The sequence below is a fragment of the Musca autumnalis genome, unplaced genomic scaffold (assembly GCF_047663935.1).
Source record: "Musca autumnalis isolate F117 unplaced genomic scaffold, ASM4766393v1 scaffold_3, whole genome shotgun sequence".
Taxonomy (NCBI): Eukaryota; Metazoa; Arthropoda; class Insecta; order Diptera; family Muscidae; genus Musca; species Musca autumnalis.
The window spans coordinates 145,921,775-145,946,107 of record NW_027411866.1 but is presented as its reverse complement, the minus strand read 5'-3'; the positions used below and the strand labels follow the sequence as shown (position 1 = coordinate 145,946,107).

General features: G+C 34.6%; 2 protein-coding genes across 2 annotated transcripts; one reads left to right on the top strand and one right to left on the bottom strand.

Annotated features, from left to right (window-relative positions):
• Positions 1–865: 865 nt before the first annotated feature.
• Positions 866–21,606, top strand: LOC141396353 (band 7 protein AGAP004871-like). The gene is made up of 5 exons (XM_073971730.1): positions 866–1,113; positions 20,372–20,539; positions 20,599–20,947; positions 21,021–21,186; positions 21,261–21,606. The coding sequence occupies exons 1-5, from the start codon at positions 963–965 to the stop codon at positions 21,393–21,395; spliced, it is 969 nt and encodes a 322-aa protein (XP_073827831.1). The 5' UTR covers positions 866–962; the 3' UTR covers positions 21,396–21,606.
• Positions 21,568–22,651, bottom strand: LOC141396352 (NADH-cytochrome b5 reductase-like). The gene has a single exon (XM_073971729.1). The coding sequence runs from the start codon at positions 22,576–22,578 to the stop codon at positions 21,568–21,570; it is 1,011 nt and encodes a 336-aa protein (XP_073827830.1). The 5' UTR covers positions 22,579–22,651.
• Between the last annotated feature and the right edge of the window lie 1,682 nt (positions 22,652–24,333).

Here is a 24,333-nt window from a genome sequence, read left to right as displayed (position 1 = left end):
TTTTACAGAAGGTTGCATTATTATTTTTGATTTTCCTAATATTTCCGTCATATAAAACTTCTGTACAATAGGCATCGAGCTATGTTTATCAAAGCGATTAGATCCGACGTTCAAAACTTTGTCCATCATTAAGCTCGGGCAGCACTCTTCAATAATAATAGAGATCTTCTCTTGTCCCTTATGAAATGTTAGTGGGAATTAGTTTGAAATTTAATAATTAGAAACAACAACTACTTTCGAGTGTTAAATTAGTTTCCGATATTTATACAATTATGTACTACAAAACGCCAATGATGTGTGGTGGCTGTGTGAATTTTCCCTTCCTCGCCCAACCTGTTAAAGAAAAAATAGAAAGAAATTTTCGACAGGGAAAATAAACTTTTCAACGTTTGTATTTTCATACATTCTCTAAACAAAATGAAAATACATACAACAAACAAAACATTGCACGATACCCTAAAGTAAACAAAAGATTTACCGCCGACCGACATTGCGCCTGGAAAAATAGTCGATATTTTGCTCCATTTCACACATTGGGGGTGATTGGATGGATGGTGGTGTTGCTATATCTACTTGTCCGCCACATAAAATATGTACTGAAATTTGTTTTTTTTTCAAAACAAATCAATAGAAATTTTCAATTCAATTTCATTGAGATTTGTGATTTTGCTGCTGCGATTCATAGTATTTTTGCTGGCAGCAGATTAGTGCCGCTGCTACTGCTGGCTGTCCAGCGGAATGCACACCACATGTATTAACATTAACACAATTTCTTTCTATTCGATCAGGGAATAAACGTAACGTATCAATAAGTTGAGAATTTTTTCATGTTTTGAAAAGGCCGGCATACTTAAAGCAGCAATTTTCTTTAGTCAGTTGCGGCCAATACTTCGATCGGCAAAGATCGTGATAATTTCCTAATTTGAAGTGAGACAGAACAAAAGAATAACACGAAAATTAAAATGATTACATCCTCACCGCGTTTACAAAATCGGGCGCGTATGGCAGCAGCAGCTCCTGATGCAATCCGTTTTCCTTCAACCGATATTCGTTCACATACAATGACAATACCGCCAACGGAACATACTCGCACATATCAAGGATTAAAGACGTGTAGGTTATCGATTTTTCAGAAAGATAAACATAAAACAAAGAAATATTGAATTATTTTTGGTTCGAAATTTGGCATTCCAATATATTCGTATCGTGCGTGCAATTTTTTATGTGTTTAATTTTTTTACGATTAAAAAATGTTGTTTTAAAAAATTTGTTGTTTATTATAAATCTATCATTGAAATATTATTTTAATTTCATATTTATATTTTAATTAATATAACAAAGAAGCTTAGGAAAATGGAATGCAATTTTGTAAACACCAAAAATTCAAGAAATTCTTCAGAAATTAGAAAATTACTGCTAGACGTCAAGGGAAACATGTACACCTGGACTTTAGTGGAAGAAGACAATATTCAGAAATTAAAGAATGTTTTCGATGTGAAAATATTTTTTCTTTCTTCTTTCGAAGTGAAAATAATACTGAAAGCACTGTTCGAAACACTTGTTCCAGTTTAAGCCTCTATGCATGCAATTTGGATGCTTCAAAAATTAATTCGTCGAAAATATTTACTTTGGAATAAATGACTAAGACAGCATGTAGTAAATAGAGTTGGTCAATTGAACGACCGAGTTCACTGTCCTAGTTCAAAAACATATGAGTAACATAATACAAACTAACGTGAGATATTAAGTATACGCAGTTTGTTCATTCATGCGACCGGTGTCCATTGAACTTGATAGTGAACTAAATATTTCAATGTAGTTCAATTGCCACAAATCTAGTAGTAAATATTAGAGCTGGGCAATCTCGTTCAATTGAACGTTCCGGATCACTATCTCGTTCAATGGACATCCGTAATTTCTTTGACAAAACTGCGTATACTTAATTTCACACTTTGTTTTTATGATGTTACTCATTCGCATTTGAACGAGGACAGTGATCCGGATCGTTCAATTGAACGAGATTGTCCAACTCTACACCTTTTTCAGATGTAATTCGAAACATTTTAGTTGTAATTCATTTCGTTTCTTTTGTAATTCGCAACATTCCATTTGTAATTCGAATTATTCCATTTGTAATTCGAATTATTCTATTTGTAATTCGAATTATTTCATTTGTAATTCGAATTATTTCATTTGTAATTCGAATTATTCCATTTGTTATTCGAATTATTTTATTTGAAATTATGAAGGAAATCATTCGAATTACAAATGGAATAATTCGAATTACATATGGAATAATTCAAATTTCAAATGGAATAATTCGAATTACAAATGGAATTCTCGAATTACAAAAGAAATGTTACGAATTACAAATAGAATTTTCGAATTACAATTAAAATAATTCGAATTACATCTGAAAAAGGAGTATTAATATACAATAAATAACCCTTATGGTGGCGTATGATTGCTGTGATCACTCATACGTACACGTGTGAAAATAAAATTTCCACGATTTTTATAGAGGTCTTCCATCTACTAGAGAATAGCGTTAATGGTCTTATGTCTACTAGGGATTATCATAAAAGCTATTCTGTCGAATAGAGAATACCTTAATAATAATTAACAATAGAAGAAGACCTCAAAAGGCCTTCTGTCTACTATAGAAGACATCAAAAGGTCTTCTGTCTACTATAGAAGACTTTAAAAAAGTATTCAGTCTATTAGGGAAGACCTTAAAATACTTTAAAGACTTTAGAAGGCCTTCCGTCTAATGGAGATGACCCTAAAAGGAGTCTGTCTGCTAAAGAAAGCCTTGAGAGGTGATCTGTCTAACGTAGGAGATCTTAAAAAGTCTTCTGTCTACTATGGAAGACCTTAAATGGCCTTCTGTCTACTGGAGGTGTTCTGTCTATTATAGAAAACCTTAAAAGGTCATCTGTATGCAATAGAAGACATTAAAAGGTCTTATGTCCAGTAGGGAAGAAAATAAAAGGTCTGCTGTGTACTGCTGAAGGTCTTCTGCCTACTATAGAAGACTTTAAAAGGCCTTCCGTCTAATAGAGATTATCCTAAAAGGACTCTGTCTGCTAAAGATGGCCTTGAGAGGTGTTTTGTCTAACATAGGAGATCTTAAAAAGTCTTCTGCCTATAATAGAAGACCTCAAAAGGTCTCCTGTCTACTGGTGAATACCTTAAAAGGTCTTCTGTCTACTGGAGATGTTCTGTCTATTATAGAAAACCTTAAAAGGTCATCTGTATACAATAGAAGACCTTAAAAGGTCTTATGTCCAGCAGGGAAGAAAAGGTCTGCTGTGTACTGCGGAAGATCTTAAAAGAACTTCTGTCTACTATAGAAGACCTTAAAAGGTCTTCTTAACCTTAAAAGGTCTTCTTAACCTTAGAATACCTAAAAAGGTTCTCTGTTTACATTAGAATACCTCAAAAGGTATTCTGTTTTATGGAGGTGATCTACCTATTATAGAAGACCTTTGTCAGCTTCGGAAGTCATTTAAAGATCATTTGTCTACTAGAGAAGACCTTAGCAGGTCTTCTGTCTACCAGAGAACACCTTAAAAGGCCTACTTGAAGGGTCTTCTGCCTGCTATGGAAGGCCTTAAAAGGCCTTCCATCTACTATAAAAGGTACTCCGTCTACTACTATAAAAGAACATACAAAGTGTTCTGTCCTATAGAAGAATTTAAATGGTCTTCTGTCTACTAGAGAATACCATAAACGGTCATCTGTCTACTATAGAAGACCTAAAATGGCCTTCTTTCTACTAGATAATACCTTAAATGTGTTCTCTCTACTAGGGAATACCTTAAAAGGTCTTCTATCTAATAGAAAGAGCCTAAAAGGACTTCTGTCTACTAGAGAATGCCTTAAAAGGTCCTCTTGTCTACAATTGAAGACCTCAAAGGCTATTCTATCTACTACGGAATAACTTAGAATGTCTTCTGTCTACTGGAGAAGGTCTTAAAGGGTCTTCCGTCTACTTCTATAGAAGACCTTTAAAGGTCGTCTGTCTCCTATAGAAGAACTTAAAATATCTTCTGGCTTCTACTTCTTTCTCAGTGAAAATCAGTACAATCTTGTACAAAAATCAATATTTAGAGCCCTTTTTCCGTTTAACCTCCTACGCATGATATTTGGATACTTCAAAAGTTAATTCGTCCAAAATATTTGCTTTGAAATAAAGGAAAAAGATATTGGAACATACAATTTTAATAAATGAAGCACATGGTGGCTTATGATTGTTGCCACCACTCATTCGTACCCGTATTCCATCATGTGTGAAAATAAAATTTCCACGATTTTTATAGAGGTCTTCTGTATACTAGAGAATACCATAAAAGGTAATCTGTCTACTATAGAAGACCTAAAATGGCCTTCCTTTTACTAGATAATACCTTCAAGGTATTTTGTCTATTAGGGAGTACCTTAAAATGCCTTCTGTATAATACAGAAGACCCTAGAAGGACTTCTGTCTACTACAGAATACCTTAAGATATCTTCTATCAACCATAGAACACCTTAAAATGTCTTCTGTTTACAAGGGAATACCCTAAAAGGACTTCTGTCTACATGGAAAGACTTAAAACGGACTTCCGTCTACTATAGAAGACTTTAAAAGGTCTTCTATCTACTTTAAGACCTTAAAACGTGGTATTTCTACTAAGAAGACCTTAAATTGTCTTCTGCCTACTAGAGAATACATTCAAAGGTTTTCTGTGTAATAGGGATGACCATGAAAGGACTTCTGTCTACTAGAGAATATCTTAAAAGACCTTCTGTCTACTATAGAAGACCTTAAACTGTCTTCTTTCTACAATAGAATATCTTAAAAGGTATTCTGTCTACTAGGGATGACCTTAGTCTAATGTCTACTAGAAACGACCTTAAAAGGCCTTCTGTCCACTGGAGAATACCTTAAAATGTCTTCTATCTAATAGAAAAGAGCCAAAAGATCTTCTGTCTACTAGAAAATATCTTAAGAGGTGTTCTGTATACTACAGAGGACCTTAAAAAGTCTTCTGCCTACTATAGAAGACCTTAAAAATTCGTCTGCCTACTATACAAGACATTAAAAGGCTTTCCGTCTAATAGAGAAGACCTTCTGCCTACCAGAGAATGCCTGAAAAGGTATTCTGTCTCCTAGAGACCTTAAGAAGTGTTCTGTCAAATATAGGAGATATTAAAAACGTCTTCTGTCTACTATAAAAAACCTTAAAAGGCCTTCTGTCTACTGTAAAAGACATCAAAGGGCCTTCTGTCTACTATAGAAGACTTTGAAAAAGTATTCAGTCTATTAGGGAAGACCTTAAGGCCTTCCGTCTAGATGTCCCTAAAATGACTCTGTCTGCGAAAGGAGGCCTTGAAAGGTGTTTTGTCTAACATAGGAGATCTTAAAAAGTATTCTGTCTACTATAGAAGACCCTAAAGGGCCTTCTGTCTAATATAGAAGACCTTAAGGCCTTCCGTCTAGATGTCCCTAAAATGACTCTGTCTGCGAAAGAAGGCCTTGAGAGGTGTTTTGTCTAACATAGGAGATCTTAAAAAGTATTCTGTCTACTATAGAAGACCCTAAAGGGCCTTCTGTCTACTATAGAAGACTTTAAAGGGCCTTCTGTCTACCACAGAAGATCTTAAAGGGCCTCCTGTTTACTATAAGTCCTCTGCCTATAATAGAAGACCTCAAAAGGTCTCCTGTCTACTGGAGAATGCCTTAAAAGATCGTCTGTTTACTGGAGGTGTTCTGTCTAGTACAGAAAACTAAAAAGGTCACCTGTATACAATAGAAGACCTTAAAAGGTCTTATGTCCAGTAGGGAAGAAAATAAAAGGTCTGCTGTGTACTGCGGAAGACCTTAAAAGAACTTCGCTCTACTATAGAAGTCCTTAGCAGGTATTCTTAACTTTAAGAGGTGTTGTGTCCTCTATACTTAAATACCTTAAAGGATTTTCTGTGTACTATAGAATACCTTAAAAAGTCATATGTTTACATTAGAATACCTCAAAAGGTATTCTGTGTAATGGATGTGATCTGTCTATTATAGAAGGCCTTAAAGGGCCAGCTGCGGAAGTCATTTAAAGATCATTTGTCTACTAGAGAAGACCTTAACATGTCTTCCGTCTACCATAAAACATCTTAAAAGGCCTACTTGAAAGGTCTTCTGCCTACTATAGAAGGCCTTAAAAGGCCTTCCATCTACTATAAAAGGTACTCCGTCTACTACTATAAAAGAACATACAAAGTGTTCTGTTCTATAGAAGAATTTAAATGGTCTTCTGTCTACTAGAGAATACCTTAAAAGGTCAATATTCAGATCCCTTTTATCCTGTTTAACCTCCTAAGCATGGTATTTGGATACTTCAAAAATTAATTCGTTGAAAGCATTTGCTTTGAAATAAAGGAGAAAGATATTAGAACATACAATTTTAATAGATGAAGCACATGATGGCGTATGACTGTTGCCACCACTCATACGTGCCCGTATTCCATCATGTGTAAAAATAAAATTTCCACGATTTTTATAGAGTCTTCTGTCTACTAGAGAATACCATAAACGGTCATCTGTCTACTATAGAAGACCTAAAATGGCCTTCTTTCTACTAGATAATACCTTAAATGTGTTCTCTCTACTAGGGAATACCTTAAAATGTCTTCTGTCTAATACAGAAGACCCTAGAAGGACTTCTGTCTACTAGAAAAGTCCTTAAAAGGTCTTCTGTCTACTACAGAAAACCTTAAGAGGTCTTCAGTCAACCATAGAACACCTTAAAATGTCTTCTGTCTACAAGGGAATACCCTAAAAGGACTTCTGTCTACTTGGGAAGACCTAACGCGGACTTCCGTCTACTACAAAAGACTTTAAAGGGTCGTATATCTACTTTAAGACCTTAAAACGTGGTATTTCTACTAAGAACAGTTTAAAGGGTCATCTGTCTACAATAGAAGACCTTAATAGGTCTTCTGTCTACTAGAGAAGATCTAGAGAGGTCTTCTGTATACTATAGAAGACTTTGAAAGGCCTTGTGTCTACTATAGAAACCCTTAAAAAATATTTAGTCTATTAGGGAAGACCTTAAATGGTCTTTTGTCTCCTAAAGAATACAATAAAATGTATTCTGCCTGCTCTAGAAGACCTTATAAAGTTGTCTTTCTCCAATAAGACCTTAAAAGGCCTTTCGTCTAATAGAGAAGACCCTAAAGGAATTCTGCCACCTAGAGAATGTTATAAAAGGTATTCTGTCTACTAGAGAAGACTTTAAGAGATATTCTGTCATATATAGGAGACATTAAAAACGTCTTTTGTCTACTATAATAGAAAACCTCAAAGGAGTCCTTATAGAAGAAGAGGGTTTCCTATAGATGAGCAGGACGTTTCCTCATAGAAGAGCAGAAGGTCCTCTCATAGAAGGGCAGGATGTATTTTTCTTGAAGAGCAAAAGGTCGTCTTATAGAAGAAAAGGACATCTTCTCATATAAGAGCAGCACGTTTGCATATAGAACAGTGATGGCCGCCAACAACAACTTTCCTATGCCCGCGGGCATACGACACACACGTACACTGTAAACACATTCGTTCGGTTAATGCATTGTTTACGTTTCCACTCACACTAGCGCAAGTTATAATCTGCAAATGTGTGTTTTTGGCCATCACTGATATAGAAGGGCAGCAGGAGGTCTGCTCATAGAAGAGCAGGACGTCTTCTTATACAAGAGCAGAAGGTCTGCTCATAGTAGAGAAGGACGTCTTCTCATAGAAGAGCAGGACGTTTGCATATTGAAGGGCAGGAGATCTTATAGAAGAGCAGGAGGTCTTCTCATATAAGAGCAGGAACTCTTTTCACAGAAGAGCAGGAACTCTTTTCATTCTTATACAAGAGCAGGAGGTCTGCTCATAGAAGAGCAGGACGTTTGCATATAGAAGATCAGGAGGTCTACTTATAGAAGACATGGAGTTTTTTATAGAAGATCTGGATGTCTACTTTTAAAAGATTTGGGGTCTTCACATAGAAGGTCGTCTTATATCTGGAGGTCTTCTTTTAGAACATTAAACGCTTCTTATATAAGACCAAGGGTCTTCCTATAAGGAGTGCGAACATTCCAGGTGCAGATTCGCAGATCATGGCCCTTAAAACGTTTGCGGGGGTCGTCAACTTTTGAGGGATTTGTTTTTCCTTTCTTTTGTTTTTTCATAGTAGGCTGCTTTTTCTAGGGGAGGGTTACTAACCCTGCGCCCAAACCCAAGCTTTTAACGTTCTTATGGGTTAACGCGCGGCACATTTTAGCTCACTAAACGGGTGTTAAAGGCAGCCAGACACCACGGGGAGGTCAGTGTCCACTTGAGATGAAAGAGGGACCAAGATAAATCTTGGACTTTGCCATGTTAAAGCCGGTCAGAACCGTCCCTTGGTATCTTTCATCCCCTACGTCACCCAGGTATCTTACATACAACCTTAAATTTATGGTATTCCTGGAAATCTAGCCATTTCCGCTCTCAATTTTCTTTGATACACCGTGAGTGTTACATAAACTCAAAAACAATGGAACTAATAATAAAAAACAACAACTAAAATAGCCTCAATAAGACTGAAATGGAATATTATGACTGTCAATTAACCTGTAATGTAAATATTTACGATTTTGAAAATACTTTGGTGAAACAACAAAAATTTCAAACTAATCACAACAAATATGTGGTAGGATAATAAAAGAACATGCAACAACAACTTGATTATGTACGAACAAATTTACAGAATAATAAATTTTAAGTAAATATTTACTATATACTTTATACACATAGGTATATAACTAAAATAGTTTTGAATTATGTATACACGTTTGTGTTCTTTTTTTAATTTAATTCATATTTCCAAAAACACAATACACTGCAGAGATTTATCGTCGATATTAATCGATTTTATAATTTCATATGGCTGTGAATTTGTTCGTAAAACGACTACAAATGATGTTTTTATTATTTTCATGTGCAATTAGTTTTTTTTTTGCTTTCTATTCGTTCATTGCCGAATGCCGATGGATAAAATTCAAACAAATGTGATGAACATCACTTTTATAGTTTTCAATGAATATTTTTTGGAGAAAAACAATCCGTGCCAAATATACGTTTTGAAAATGTTTTTACACGGTATTAAGGAATGAAAAAAAAACAATTGAAAACCCATATAAGAAGCATTAAATCTTTGTGAATGGAAATATTTTAATGCTATTTTGAACATAAAAAGTGAATATTTTAATCATGAACTCAATTACATGAAATTGAAAATTTACAAAATGTTGAAAATTTTAAGGTCATTTCAAAGTATGTGTTGGATTAGTTTTTCTCTAGTAGTGACTTTGGAGACTACTAGGTATTAGCTTTTTGTCTGTCAAATATTTCAAATATTGTGTTTAAGAATAACTAAATTTCTTGGTCAATATTCTACGAGAAGTTATAGTTCCAGTTCTTAAGGCATCGTCACATAAGAGGATTTCTGGCTTAATTCATAAAGTTGCATGTTCTTCCGACTTTAAGTCAAAAGTCAAAGCATACGAAAATCGTGTTTCCGCACACATTAAGCCGCATATCTACGCGGCCTTTATTTTCCAGGTGGCAGTTTTCCACATCACCTGTTCCTTAAACCCCAAGTTTTTATGGTTGTTAATAACTAATTGTTCGTGTAATTTATAAACGCAATTAATCCAAACAATTTTAATTTAAAAATTCCCCAAAAACGATCCTAATTGACATTTTAACAATTTCACATTAATTTATGTGGGTCAATTACTTAGGCAAATTTGTTTATACCTTAAAGAAATTTATTACTTGTTTAGTGTAAACAATTTGATTAAGTTGAGCAGGTGTCTGTCTTCGCGCGATACAAGAACTACCATTTCTTTGCTGTCATGTTTGCTTTCGCAAGAACCAAACATAATACACACATATGTACATACATCTGTATCTGTATATGCACTGGAAGCATAGTTATTGTTTATTTTGTTTAAAGTTTGTTTATTTCCCTAAAAAGCAAGTGTTGCTTTTGCTGTTTTTGTGCGTAAGAAAAAGTATCCCATGGTGATTGATCAGCAGTGTCTCGGAGAACGTTGGTGGTCGATTTATGAGAATAAGTGTAATAGGCCATACATATTCACCCACATTTTTCGAGTGGACAATAAAAAGTAAATTAATTGTTTGTTTGTTTATATAAGAAATTGGGAAATAAAGTGTGTCGCTATTTTAGATAGCGTAGAGGAATTGTTTGCACTTTCACGTTTTAAGAAGAAATTTAAAATTTTAAGAAAAACTTCACCGAAGTTAAAATGTGTACCGCAATCGGTTGGAATATTTGGTCAAATATTAAACAATTTAGGAGATTGGATTAAACCTCCGAGAAAAGAAAACAGAATTTGTTGTTCATTTTACACCGATTAACTGCGAAAATCTTTATTATATAAAATAAATCCGGGATTATAATTCATTCGACCAAATATCCAATTCGACCAACAATCCAAAAATGAATTATTTTAGAACAAATTAAATCTTTGAAACACCACATTAAATTTATAATTGCTCTTATTTATAATTATTTTGCAATAACTCCCTACAGCACATTGTGGAAAGAGTATTAAAAGATCGTTTTTTCCAAAAATTCATGTAACACAGCGAAATATTCGTCGTAGACCCCCAATGTGGCATAGCAAAATTCATATCTCGACGAGATAAAGCGATTTTAAGATCTGTGTCCGTCCATTAAAAATTGTAAACCAACTCCATTAGTGCGATTCTTTAACTCATTTTTTGAGTTACCGACAAAAATCGGTAACTTTAAAATGCAACATTATGAATGAAAAGTTCAAATAAAAGTTGACAACACTAAGTCTGTCTGGTTACTTTCCCAGCAAGAACTTTCTCAGAGAGTAAGGGGTTTTTATTCTCTTTTGCTAGAAAATTGTAAAAAGTAAACAGACACCTTCCCAGCAAAAACCAGCAAGCAATCAGCTGACTTGCCAAAACAGAACAATTTGTCCTCCAACAAAAGAACAATCACGTTGTATTTTATTAAAAATAAAAAGAAAATGAAACAAAAAAGTATTTTCCACTTTACAAATTTGTTCTCCATAAAATAATACAATTAGACTATGTTATTTCCACAATAAAATTGTTTTTAATGTTCACAAACATAAATCAACAAAAATCTAAAAACAGCTGATTGATTGTTTTCAGGAAGAAGAAGAGCTTGCAAGTGCTTGCTAGAAGAAATTTGTCCAGCAAGAATTTGCAAGCTCTCAGTGAGAGAACTGTCAAAATGTCTCTCTCGAATTGCTCTCTTTTGCTGGTTTTTTGTGTTAACAGACGACTTCCAGCAACAATTGGTACAAATTGTTACAAATTTTAGGGTAACCAGAACCAGCTAATGTATCTTTTGTACTAATTAACAATTCGCTACATTAAGTCTGTCTGGTTACTTTTCCAGCAAGAATTGTCTAGCAAGAACTTTCTCAGAGAGTAAGGAGCTTTTATTCTCTTTTGCTAGAAAATTATAAAAAGTAAACAGACATCTTCCCAGCAAAAACCAGCAAGCAATCAGCTGACTTGCCAAAACAGAACAATTTGTCGGCCAATGAAGGAACCAATGGAAGCAAAAATGTGTATTTTATTAAAAATAAAAAAAGGAAATGACCCAAAAATGGATTTTTCCACCTCGCAACTTTGTTCTACAAAAAACTAATACAATTGGACTTGCTATTTCCGCAATAAAATTGTTTTTTATTTTCACAAACATAAATCAACAAAAAATTAAAAACAGATGATTGATTGTTTTCAGTAAGAAGAAGACTTGCAAATGTTTGCTAGAAGAAATTTGTCCAGCAAGAATTGGCAACCTCTCAGTGAAAGAACTGTCAAAATGTCTCTCTCGAATTGCTCTCTTTTGCTGGTTTGTTGTGTTAACAGACGACTTCCAGCAACAATTGGTACAAATTGTTACAAATTTTAGGGTAACCAGACAGACCTATTATTGGTAACTGCCATTTTGCTTACTAGTTACAATCTTTGTTCACTTCGATTTCAACCATCAAACATATCAAAACGTTCGACTCCATTTTTATATTCGATTTTATATTCATCTTTGTTGTTAGTTATTTATTTAATAAAGCAATATTTTATTAAACATTATTCAACGCGTGCTTACTTTCAATCTAAATACACAACAGCTCATTTCTGGCTTTAAAGAGAATCAAGAGGTGTCAATTCATCCAGAAAAACAACGGTTTAGTGTGGTTTGTCCGGTGGTAGAATCATCAGCCCATATTTCTTCAAAAATTATGTCGACGAGAACGTAACCTTCAATGTAATGGTCGCCGATTATTTGATGCCTGCAAATGAGGATCGTGACCTCGGCGACATTTTGGTTTCAACAAGACGACGCTACTTCTCCACATGGCATTAATCAATGGATTTATTAAGCGAACACATCGATGAGCAGATAATTTTAGGTTTTAGGACTGTCGATTGGCCACCAAGATCGTGTGATATCACACCATTAGACTTTTTCCTGTGGGTATATGTAAAGTCATAAGTGTATGCGGACAACCCCGCATCGATTCAGGTCTTGGGGCAAAACATCACGCGTGTCATTCGTCAGTTACCAATCAAAATGTTCGAATGATTCAGGAAAAAATGGACTCTACGGCCAACATTTTATAGACATAGGGCCATTATTACGTGTGTTTTTTTACTATCTAATGGATTTGAAAATGCAAACAAAACCAATTTGGATATAATTTTCACATTGAAAGTTAATACCAAGAAGCTCCTCTTTGAAATTCAACCCTCACTTTTAACTTTAAGTTAACCGAAACGCTTTAAATCTGTTTGATAAATCCAAACTATGACAAAAGAATACTTTAAAGAATTATTTAAGTGGGCAAACTTAAAAAAAATAAATGCCAAAGAATGTTCTTTAAAATAATAATAAACATTTTCCATTCAATTACAATTTTCTGTGTTTTTTTATACCCTCAGCATTTATGCTAACGAGGGAATATACGCTATCATACGGACAAAATATGCCTCATCGAAATTATGGTTTTAGACCCCAAGTATGTTTGGACGAAATCCGTTTCAGATAATTTGGAGTCGATTTAGCAATATCCGTCCGTCTGTCCGTCTGTCTGACTGGCTGGCTGGTGCGCACAAAACGGATTAACCGATTTGGTCCAAAATTCGACCTCCCTAAAATTTTGCCCAAACTTATTTTAAGTTCAAATATGAGCCATATCGGTCCACTCTTTCAGGTGCCTCCACCACAAAAGTTCGAAATTTCTACCAGACATATGTAGATAAGGTTCCAATTTGAACTCTATCCGTCCACTTCTTCGGGTACGTCCCACACAAAATTTCGAAAAAGTTCAGTTTAAGGCCTGCTTTCGAATTGCTTTGATTTTTGTTGTAAAAACTTGTATTCACTGCCCACCATACGACGGTACAAGTTTCATAAGAGGCAAATCCATACTTCCTGAGAAAATAGCCTGAATGTTACAAAAAACCACATTGACACCGTGTGTAGTGGTTAGACCTCAAGATAACTCTCGAACGGATGTTGGGATTCGGTCCAAAATTTGGCCTTCGTAATATTTTGCTCAAACTTAGTTTAAATTCGAAGATAAGACATATCGGTCCACCCCCTCAGGTGCCTCCCTCATAAAAGTTCAAAAATGTTCGGAAAAATTGTGCCCACGGCCGATTGACCGATTTTGTCCATATAGATCAGGTTTGAATATGGACTATATTTGTCCACTCTGTCGGGTACCTTCCACACAAAATTTCGGATAAATTCACTTTAAGATCAGCTCACGAATGGCTTTGATTTTTGTTGAAGCAACTTGCATTTGCTGCCTCAATTACGACGGTAAAAGCTTTTTCAGTTGCAAGTCCATACTTCTTGAGAAAACAGCCCGAAAGGTGTAAAAATCCCTTATGGCACCGTATGTAATGACTAGAGAGAACGAACCGCATACTGTTTTTCGTAGGCAAGTATGATGCAAAATCCAATCCATATTTTTATCGGCTCATACGCCCAAAATTTTGAAAAACCTCTAAATACATAAGTTTTTTTTTTGGGGAAAAAAGTGTTTCAATCCATGCAGGCTGAGGGTATATCTCTGTCGGCAAAGCCGCCTGATACTTTTTTACTGGTTTTTTTAATAAAGTTGGGGACCTCTAGTTGGATCACCCTTTTTATGGGGGCCATATCAAAATCGGAACCTATATGGTCCATTCCTATGCCCTCGTAAGTACTTGTACAAAAATTCATCATCCTTGGTCAACTCCTATTTTTGTCCAGGTTTACAAGGAAGCGGCATCACTGTGCGGTGTCCCTGTCTGCCGTCTGCATACATTCCTTTACTCGAGATCTGTTTTTTGGGTCGTTTTCTTCAAATTGTCTGTAAAAGGCAGCTGCAAAACAGGACGGTCCTCAAATGATATGGCTATGTTGTCAGTGCGCTTGGGATATGAAAATCGACATCCTATTCGTCGATAGACACGAGTTTTTCGCTATCTTTGTTAGGATTTTGAATCCTTGCATCAGCTGGGTTTAGTACTTAGAAGCGTCTGTTGGGAATTTGTGCATCAGTTTTTTTTCTGCCCACAGGTATATACTTTTTGAAAACACGAACATTTTCTCAACTGCCCGAAGATCTAAGAAAATAGGCAGCTCTCTGATGCGGCTATCGGTAAATTCTCTGAACTCTCAGCAATAAATTTTTCCTTAGTTTAAAAAATTACAGCGGTCAAAGTTTATAGATTCGGGTGGTCTCTTTACGGAGACGATGATCGGTATGTGGTCTGACCCATCAGACCGGGTGCCTATGTGGCGAGCTGGCAATATCAGCCTATGCTCATATTAAAGACTTCCTTCATAGTGCAAAATATAGAGCTATCAATTTATTCGGGAAACGCTGTACCCCTCTGGTCATTTCTCCGTCTCATAAAGTCTACAATACCCACAAAATACCGAGAATATAAATTAAATGTATCCTTTAATTTTAATACGGAATGTTATCATAAAAGTAGTGACAATCACTTGGAATTAACCGTTTTAAGTCTTACAGGTGTTGAAACTTCTTTTTTGAAACTTAAAGCCTTTATGTGCACATCTAAGAGCGATTCACTGCTTCAAAATTTCCAGAAATTCTCTGTGGTAGATTCGGGTAGTCGTCTTTGATATCTGTTTTAAAATAGATTATACCACAAGGATCATACGCCAATGCTCGCAGTTTATTGTCTGTAGGATCTCCTACCTTTTTGCCAAAATAAACCAATACAAAATCATTAACAAACTTAAAAAAGTATTAATAAACATATTTTTCTCACCAGGACGAATAGAAGAATACCGCTTGACAATATAATCATAGTCAAGAAAAAAATTATGATCCTGTTGTTTTTATTAAACGACAAGCTGTGGTGGCAAATTGATTTGCTTTTTATTAATTTTCTGGTTTAGAGTTAAGCTTAATGATCGGAAGTTTTTTGCAAGTGAAAATGGAAAGCCAATGACTCGAACCCACATAGTCACCAAATTACGTTACCTGGTTTCGCTGTTGGTTAAGCAGCTCTTCAGACGTATCGACTGTCGAATGGCATCTCTGTCCTAGAACTTTTCGTTTTTCAAATGCAAATGTGTTTTTATACGTTAACGGATATTTGGCCGTTGAAATGTATTTCTTCATGGCAAACGCTATTTTGCTCTGCCTATGAAGTTATGAGTTTGGCTTTGAACGCTAACACGCCGTGACAACATTTTTGATATGTTTTCAAGGACGTGGGTTCAAATCCTTTTTATTTTTCTTTGAATAATTGATTGTGTTGAATCATATGTCATTTGCGTGTGACCAACTACTAAATACTTGTGTTCAATTGTTATATTTTTCTCAATACATAAGGAAAGTAAAGCACAATAGCCATTTATTTAAAACTTGTAAAGTGGAGCATACACTATCAAATTTTGATGTCAATATTTGTAGTAGTATGTGTAACTTTTTCAAAATTTTATGGATTGAGGAAAATCAAAATAGTTTTGATTTTCAAAATGAAACCCAATCCATCCGATGAATATGGTTTATTTTCCAAATTGTCAAAGAGAAATTTTGAAAAACAAAACATTGTGTTTGTGATGAAATAAAAAAAATGTTAAGTTCATTCATTTTTAGAGGAAAATTTGAAGATTTCGGTTGCAGATTGAAGGCTGATTGAACGCTTTGCTACACACGTATTAAGCTCACACGTACAGAAGGAGTTCATCGGCTGGACAAGCCAATTTGATAGTGTATGGCCCGCTTAAGCGTTGTTCATACTGCCTTTCATTATTTGTAATACTTAATTTTTGAAGTGTTAAAGTTGCATTTTTCTCTAGACCTATTTGAGTACCATTTAAATCAGCAAAAATGTGTATTTGTCTTTAAAAAATATATCTTTCTTTAGACCGTCGTGAATTTTGAGCTCGTAGGCGTTGTCGGCTCAACGTCTCGATAAGGTTTGTTACGTATTTTTTTTTTTTTTGCCAAAACATTTGCCTGTCGCATTCAAATATTTCCATTCGCTCTTTCTCTTGGAAGAAGGAACAAAGTCGAGTCGAGCTGCGTTCACTAAATGATGATGTGCATCCCGGCTTCATTTGTCTTGCATTGCCTTCCGAATAACAATTTCTTTTCATTTGCTTGTCATATTGCTTCCATACATGCGTTTTATTTTGTCTTCATTTCTTTTGTTGCTCTTTGGCGGTTTATTAAAATCAGGGCTTAAATTTTCAGGCGTCATCTTCAATTAGGCGCTGTAATCACGTTCTTATTAAAACTTTAGAAATTTCAATAAACGTGGGGCTCAATTCTCTTTCTATGAAAATGTGAAATAAAAGTGATTCTATGTATTTCTCCAAGAGGAACTATGGGTCCATCTCGTTTCCGTTTCCATCCCAGCAAAATAAATTGGAAGTAGTGCAATGTAGACTACTTCTTTCACGGCATGTTTTTATGCAGTTCAAACGGAGTCGTGCAAAAGGCACTCCATTCCTCACATTTTAACCGCATTTGGATGCAATCCAAAGAATCACATCCATCTGTCACATTTTAACAACAGCCGGAGGCACTTCAACGGAGTCGTGAAAAAGGCACTCCATTCACTACATTTTATTAGCAGTTGTTAGAGATCCCTACATGTACATACATCAGTTTGTACATCTCTACAGGCAGCGGAATACATTTCCAAAAAGAGATAATCGTGTTAACATTTCCAAACATTTGTTAATACAAACTAAATAATATTTAATTTGTGAACATTTTTCCGGTAACTGACGAGAAGAAAATTTCCCAATGGAGTGCGGTTGGAGTATATGTCGAAATCTTAACTGGTGATGGGAAGACAATATCAAACCCATTTAGCAGATGAAGCAAAAGCACTTAAGCTTGGATTAAATGAAGAGCGGAGGAAACACACATGTTTGCGATTGAATTCAATAGAGAATTTTCATAATTTGTGTTAATTTACGTAATAAAGATATTAATATGTTTGTTTTACACAAATAATAAATGCTTTTGTTTGATTTTTTTATTCAAAACACGTGCTCTGGACTGCCTCCTATTCTACCCCAAAGGGTCAGTTAAAATGCAATGCCAAAGGGTCAGTTAAAATGCAGTGCCAAAGGTTCAGTTAAAATGCAATGCCAAAGGGTCAGTTAAAATGCGGTGCAATGGAGTGCCTCTTTCCGGGGTCACTCCCTTGTAAAAATCATGAGTGAAAATGCATAATTTGCAGACTTTCAGGCAGGCATTTGATTTTTGTTCCTAAATTTGTACGCGAATTTGAAACGATGGACAAGAAATGCAACTACAATAAACGAAAAGAGAAAATTTGCTATGATTTGAAAGTATATTAGTCCTTGAACCGTTTACTTTTCATTCAGGTTTTGCAGTTTTTCTAAAAATTTTTGGGTTTTTAATAAATTTTAAATTTTATATTTTTCCTGTCATAATTAATTTATTTCGATAAATTCTTTCATTTGTTAGAGATGGGACATATTTTATCGTTGTTCTGAGAGTAATTTAAATTGAACAAAGTACACAAATCGTTGTTCGTTCTCAAAATTTTGTATGGGAAATGAAGTAATTATATCGTAATTTGGGGTCGAACAACGAATAGAGAACGAATTACCGTCAGTCTGAAAATGGCATAACAAATTTACAAAAACAACATTGTTGTTAATGAAAGTTAATTGTCAAAGACAATATTGAATAACACTGTGCAACACGAAAAAAATTAACCACATTCTGACACCTCAGCGTGATAGAAGACGAAAAATAAGAAGACACGTGTCTCGGCGTTTTTCCCTGTTACTTCGAATTTCGCGGTTATGGGCCCCCAAAGACCTGAGGCCTTGATGTCAAAAAGGACCATTTTGTCAGACTCATATCTTCTAAACCGCTAAGAATTTTGGATTACTCGTGGAGGCAAAGTTGTAGCTCTCATCTTAAAGAATAATAATTGTGAAGACATAAAATCCATTCAACCTTATCTTCAAGGTCAAAATCGTTAAGGTCAAGTTTCCGTTATAATTTTTTTTCAGATTTTGGCCTACAGATATCAAACGGATCAAAATTGAATGAAACAACCAACTACAAAAATGTACCTTAGATCTCAATAAACAACTTTCTAGAACATACGAACCCTGTAGAAATGGTTCTTAAAGGTCAAAATAGCAAAACAAATGCAATTTTTATTTTCTTTTTTCGGTTTCTGCTCCATAGAAATTAAACCATTCAAAATTCAAGAAAACATTCAACTACAATAATGTAGCGAATATATCAGTATACAACTTTGTGGAACATCAGAGCCCACTACGAATTGTTCTTAAAGGTCAAAATAGCAAAAAACTTTAGAAAATATTCGATTTTTATACTTTTTTCTCCGATTCTGGTCCATAGATACCGAACCGTTCAAAATTCAAGAATACAAGCAACTACAAAAATGTACCTAAGATCTCAGTTAACAACTTCCTAGAACATATGAACATTCTAGGAACGGTCCTTCATGTTCAAAATTCACTAACAATTTTATTATGGTTAATGCTCAGGTCTGGAAATAACAAACTGTTCAACACTCTAGAAAATTTGAAAGGTTTGTTATTTACGGACCTGACCAGGAAAGAATGAGAAAACTAATGGAATTTTGAGCTTAAAGGGCCGCTCCTAGAATGTTCATATGTTCTAGAAAGTTGTTAACTGAGATCTTAGGTACATTTTTGTAGTTGCTTGTATTCTTGAATTTTGAACGGTTCGGTATCTATGGACCAGAATTCGAGAAAAAAGTATAAAAATCGAATATTTTCTAAAGTTTTTTGCTATTTTGACCTTTAAGAACAGTTCTTAGTGAGCTCTGATGTTCCACAAAGTTGTATACTGGTTTATTCGCTACATTATTGTGGTTGAATGTTTTCTTGAATTTTTAATGGTTTAATTTCTATGAGCAGAAACCGAAAAAAGAAAATAAAAAATGCATTTGTTTTGCTATTTTGACCTTTAAGAACCATTTCTACAGGGTTCATATGTTCTCGAAAGTTGTTTATTGAGATCTAAGGTACATTTTTGTAGTTGGTTGTTTGATTCAATTTTGATCGGTTTGATATCTGTAGGCCAAAATCTGAAGAAAAATTATAACGGAAAGTTGACCTTAACGATTTTGACCTTGAAGATAAGGTTGAATAGATTTTATGTCTTCACAATTATTATTCTTTAAGATGAGAGCTACAACTTTGCCTCCACGAGTAAACCAAAATTCTTAGCGGTTTAGAAGATATGAGCCTGACAAAATGGTCCTTTTTGACATCAAGGCCTCAGGTCTTTGGGGGCCCATAACCGCAAAATTCGAAGTAACAGGGAAAAACGCCGAGACACGTGTCTTCTTATTTTTCGTCTTCCATTACGCTGCGGTGTCAGAATATGGTTAATTTTCCATGACACAAAAAATTACACACAGTGTAATAGGGTCGTTCCAATTTTATTTTCAGGAAAAACATAAATGTATTTTGAAAAACATAAATGTAATTTATTAGAACAAATTTGAAGCAAAATGTAAATATAAAGCATTCATAACTCTCGTAGGTAATTTTTATTACACGATTAGGAGGAAAAGCTGTATTTTATGGTAGCAGATTTCGAAGTTTCAAATTTCATGAGTAGACCCTATTACATTTTGAAAACTAAATTTACAAAAAAGTAAGAATACAGCTGATTGTCACTTCCACCTTATATGAATATGCCTTGAAAAAAAACTAACTAAATTTAGGACTTACCTTCTATTTTTTTATTGCAGCTGAAAATGATGACATGAACTGCGTTGAGATTTTAGCCACCACATTGTCGATAATTTTGATGGTCCTAACCTTCCCCATCTCCGTGTTCATATGTTTCAAAGTTGTTTCGGAATATGAAAGAGCAGTAATATTTCGTATGGGTCGATTACGTAGCGGTGGAGCAAGAGGCAAGTTTAAAACTATTTAGAAAACTGATTTTTTTATTTCATATTCCACATTATTTCAGGTCCCGGTGTATTTTTTGTATTACCTTGCGTCGATGATTATTGTAAAGTTGATTTGAGAACAGTTTCATTTGATGTACCGCCACAAGAAGTCCTCTCAAAGGACTCTGTAACAGTAACCGTCGATGCTGTGGTTTATTATCGCATAAGTGATCCTCTTAAATCGGTTATACAAGTGTCAAATTACAGTCACTCCACCAGATTACTGGCAGCCACCACTCTGCGTAATGTGTTGGGTACGAGAAATTTGTCTGAGTTATTAACTGAACGTGAGACAATATCACACACCATGCAAATGTCATTGGATGAGGCCACCGATCCATGGGGTGTTAAGGTGGAAAGGGTTGAAATGTAAGTACATTGATTACAAAACACTTGATAGTTATTGAAAATACCAATTACAATTACAATGTTTGTTTTACAGTAAAGACGTTTCTCTACCCACTGCCCTACAAAGAGCCATGGCTGCCGAAGCAGAGGCAGCGCGTGAAGCCCGCGCCAAAGTCATTGCGGCAGAAGGTGAAATGAAGTCTTCTAGGGCCTTAAAAGAGGCATCGGAGATTATTTCCTCAAGTCCATCAGCATTACAGGTACACATATTTTTTCTTTTTATTTCATTTTCCTTTATAATAATAAAATATTATTTCTTATTTTTGTTTTTCAGTTACGTTACTTGCAAACGTTGGTTAACATATCTGCCGAAAAGAATTCCACAATTATATTTCCTCTACCAATGGAATTGTTGTCACCATTTATATCGGCTGGTCATAGTCATTGTACTCCACACAAGCAACAGTGACAATTATCACCTTTAAAGCCATTCATAGATGCACTGAGACTTTACGAATTAGAAAACGACACAACAAATACCAACGACGAATAAAGCGAAAAAAATATTTCCATTATAACGAATCTTTTTAGAGGCAGTTGTACAGTACATAACAGTTTATCCGATTTTAGTTATATGTTTTTTATAATAAATAAATATTATTATCCTTTATACCAAATAATTCACCTGATAGCATGTTCTTGAAATATTGTTGAAACTTCCTAGTGCCAGCTAATACCACTTGCATATGTGGTAATTCATTTTTTAAGGTATTAATGATTTTCTCTAGTTCATTTTCATCAAGGCGTACGGGGTGTATTGATTCTTTGTATTTTAGTTTACGTTTAAAGTTTTTGCAATCCGGGGAACATAGTGAAGAAGACTTCGCACACTCCTCACACACTTCGTGGGCAAGGTATATGTGAGCTTTGTAATTCCAGAATTTTTGGAAATCATATATTTCTTGTCTAAAATAAATGTTTTCAACATTTTCAAAGCATGACAGATGTACAATGCGTGTTAAATCCTCCTCGTTTTGTATTATACATTTAATAATGGGTAACGCGGGAGCAACAGCTACACCTTGATTTATAATCATAAGGATATTATCACCTTTGTTATCTGCAGTATATTCAAATTTTCCTATGGGTCCACGAAATTCCATTTCATTGTCGATTTGTAAGTTACGCAGAATATCTGACATTGGACCATTGCATTTCAAATTAACAAGAATTTTAAATTCCATTTTCTGCAAATCCCACCAATATGGGGAATATGGTCTTAGCAAATAACGTTTCATTTTAAATTCAACATAGTTTTCAAAATTTTCTTCATTTTCTTGTTGCTGTCGTTGAGGAGCACGTAGCATCAAATGGTAACCAGGATTCATGTCTAGAATATAGTTCGAAACAGCTTCGTTTGGAGTTTCAACACTTTCTGCACACACAGATTTGAAATGAAACTCCCATACATTATCGTTATAGGTTGAATGTGGTTTATTTTGGAATAAACGAAAGGGGGTGTATTGCAACAGGATATTTGTTTTTCCCGTTTTATCACAAATTTTTTTCGTTTTCACTTGAACATCTAGCACACAATTAGCACAGCCATTTCCACAGCAATCATTTTCAGTAATATCTTCAATGTCTGCCATTAGAATTAGATTATTTTAACGCTTTTCTTTCGTTGAGGAATGCAAGAAGGAAATCAGACTACATTTAACCGCTTTTTCATCAGCTGTTACAATTGCCATGCACTAGGGGTGTTCACATATTAGGAAAACTTATCAAATTATTGCAAAGACGTATAGCAATAACCAAAGAATAGATCCTTGAATATATAAATTTCGTTTCTGATACCATTACATGAAATGTTCCTCCTTGGTTGCGATTTTGAATTAACTGCAACCTGTTAAGGGTAATGTTTCTATACAAAGTATCGTAAACATTTTTTTGTTGCATGCATTTTGTCAGGTCTTTATTACTTTATGTCTTTGCAATAACAAAGACATAAATGGTCTGTTCCTTTACTTTTGAAAATGGTAAAACTGGCAAAAGTAGCAAAAGTTGTAATCTACTTCCATATGAATTGTATGGTGTCTGAAGTAAAGGAACGCTTTTCGAGTAAAAAGTTGTAAAACTTGAAGATTCTTGCACGTAAAGGAACAGGGCTAAAGTAATAAAGACCTGACAAAATGCATGCAACAAAAAATGTTTACGAAACTATAGGTGTGTTCGTTTACTCAACAATTTGTACAAGTTCAGTAACTTCTTGTAATCGGCTAAGGTCTTTTGCATTGTACTGTAGGGTAAACGAACAACATCCAGTAACAATTCGTACAAATTTTGAGTAAACGAACACACATTATGTATAGAAACATTACCCTTAACAGGTTGCAGTTAATTCAAAATCGCAACCAAGGAGGAACATTTCATGTAATGGTATCAGAAACGAAATTTATATATTCAAGGATCTATTCAAGAATAATTCCATGTCAATTGGATCGGTAAGTTCGGATAAATACGTAAAAATGTATAAAAGAAAAAAATGTTATATCCCCATATCGTGATATAACATTATGTTAAATTCAAAAGCCATTCACTGAAAAATGATAGCAAAAGAAATGTCTTATCTTGTTGTATTTATGTCTTTGGCAATAAAGACCCGAACCAAAGACATAAATACAACAAGATAAGACATTTGTTTTGCTATCATTCTTCAGTGAATGGCTTTTGAATTTAACATAATGTTATATCACGATATGGTGATATAACATTTTTTTCTTTTATACATTTTTACGTATTTTACCGAATTTACCTATCCAATTGACATGGAATTATTCTTGAATAGATCCTTGAATTCATAAATTTCGTTTCTGATACCATTACATGAAATGTGCCTCCTTGGTTGCGATTTTGAATTAACTGCAACCTGTTAAGGGTAATGTTTCTATACAAAGTTTCGTAAACATTTTTTTGTTGCATGCATTTTGTCAGGTCTTTATTACTTTATGTCTTTGCCCGAACAAATGCATTTTCCAAAAACATATGAGCTGTGTTCCAGAACTAAAAAGTTTTTACAATTTTTACGACTTTTACACATTTTACTCGAAAAAGCGTTCCCGTACACAAAAAAGTTGTAAAATGTTCACTTCTCTTTAAACAAAAATGGCGCTGAATGACGCTCTCTTTAAAAACTTTTTACACGACAAATTTGGGCGAGTAAAAAAATAGTAACATGGTTGCCGGCGTCTGATTGGCTGATACGCCGACTTTGACATTTGTTCCAGTTTTTTTGACGTATTTTCCATTTTTCCGTTCCCGAACTATTTCAAGAAACTTGTGTGTGACAACAAATTTTTTGCAGTTCTCTCTTACGAGTTTTACCATTAAAAAGTACGGGAACAAAG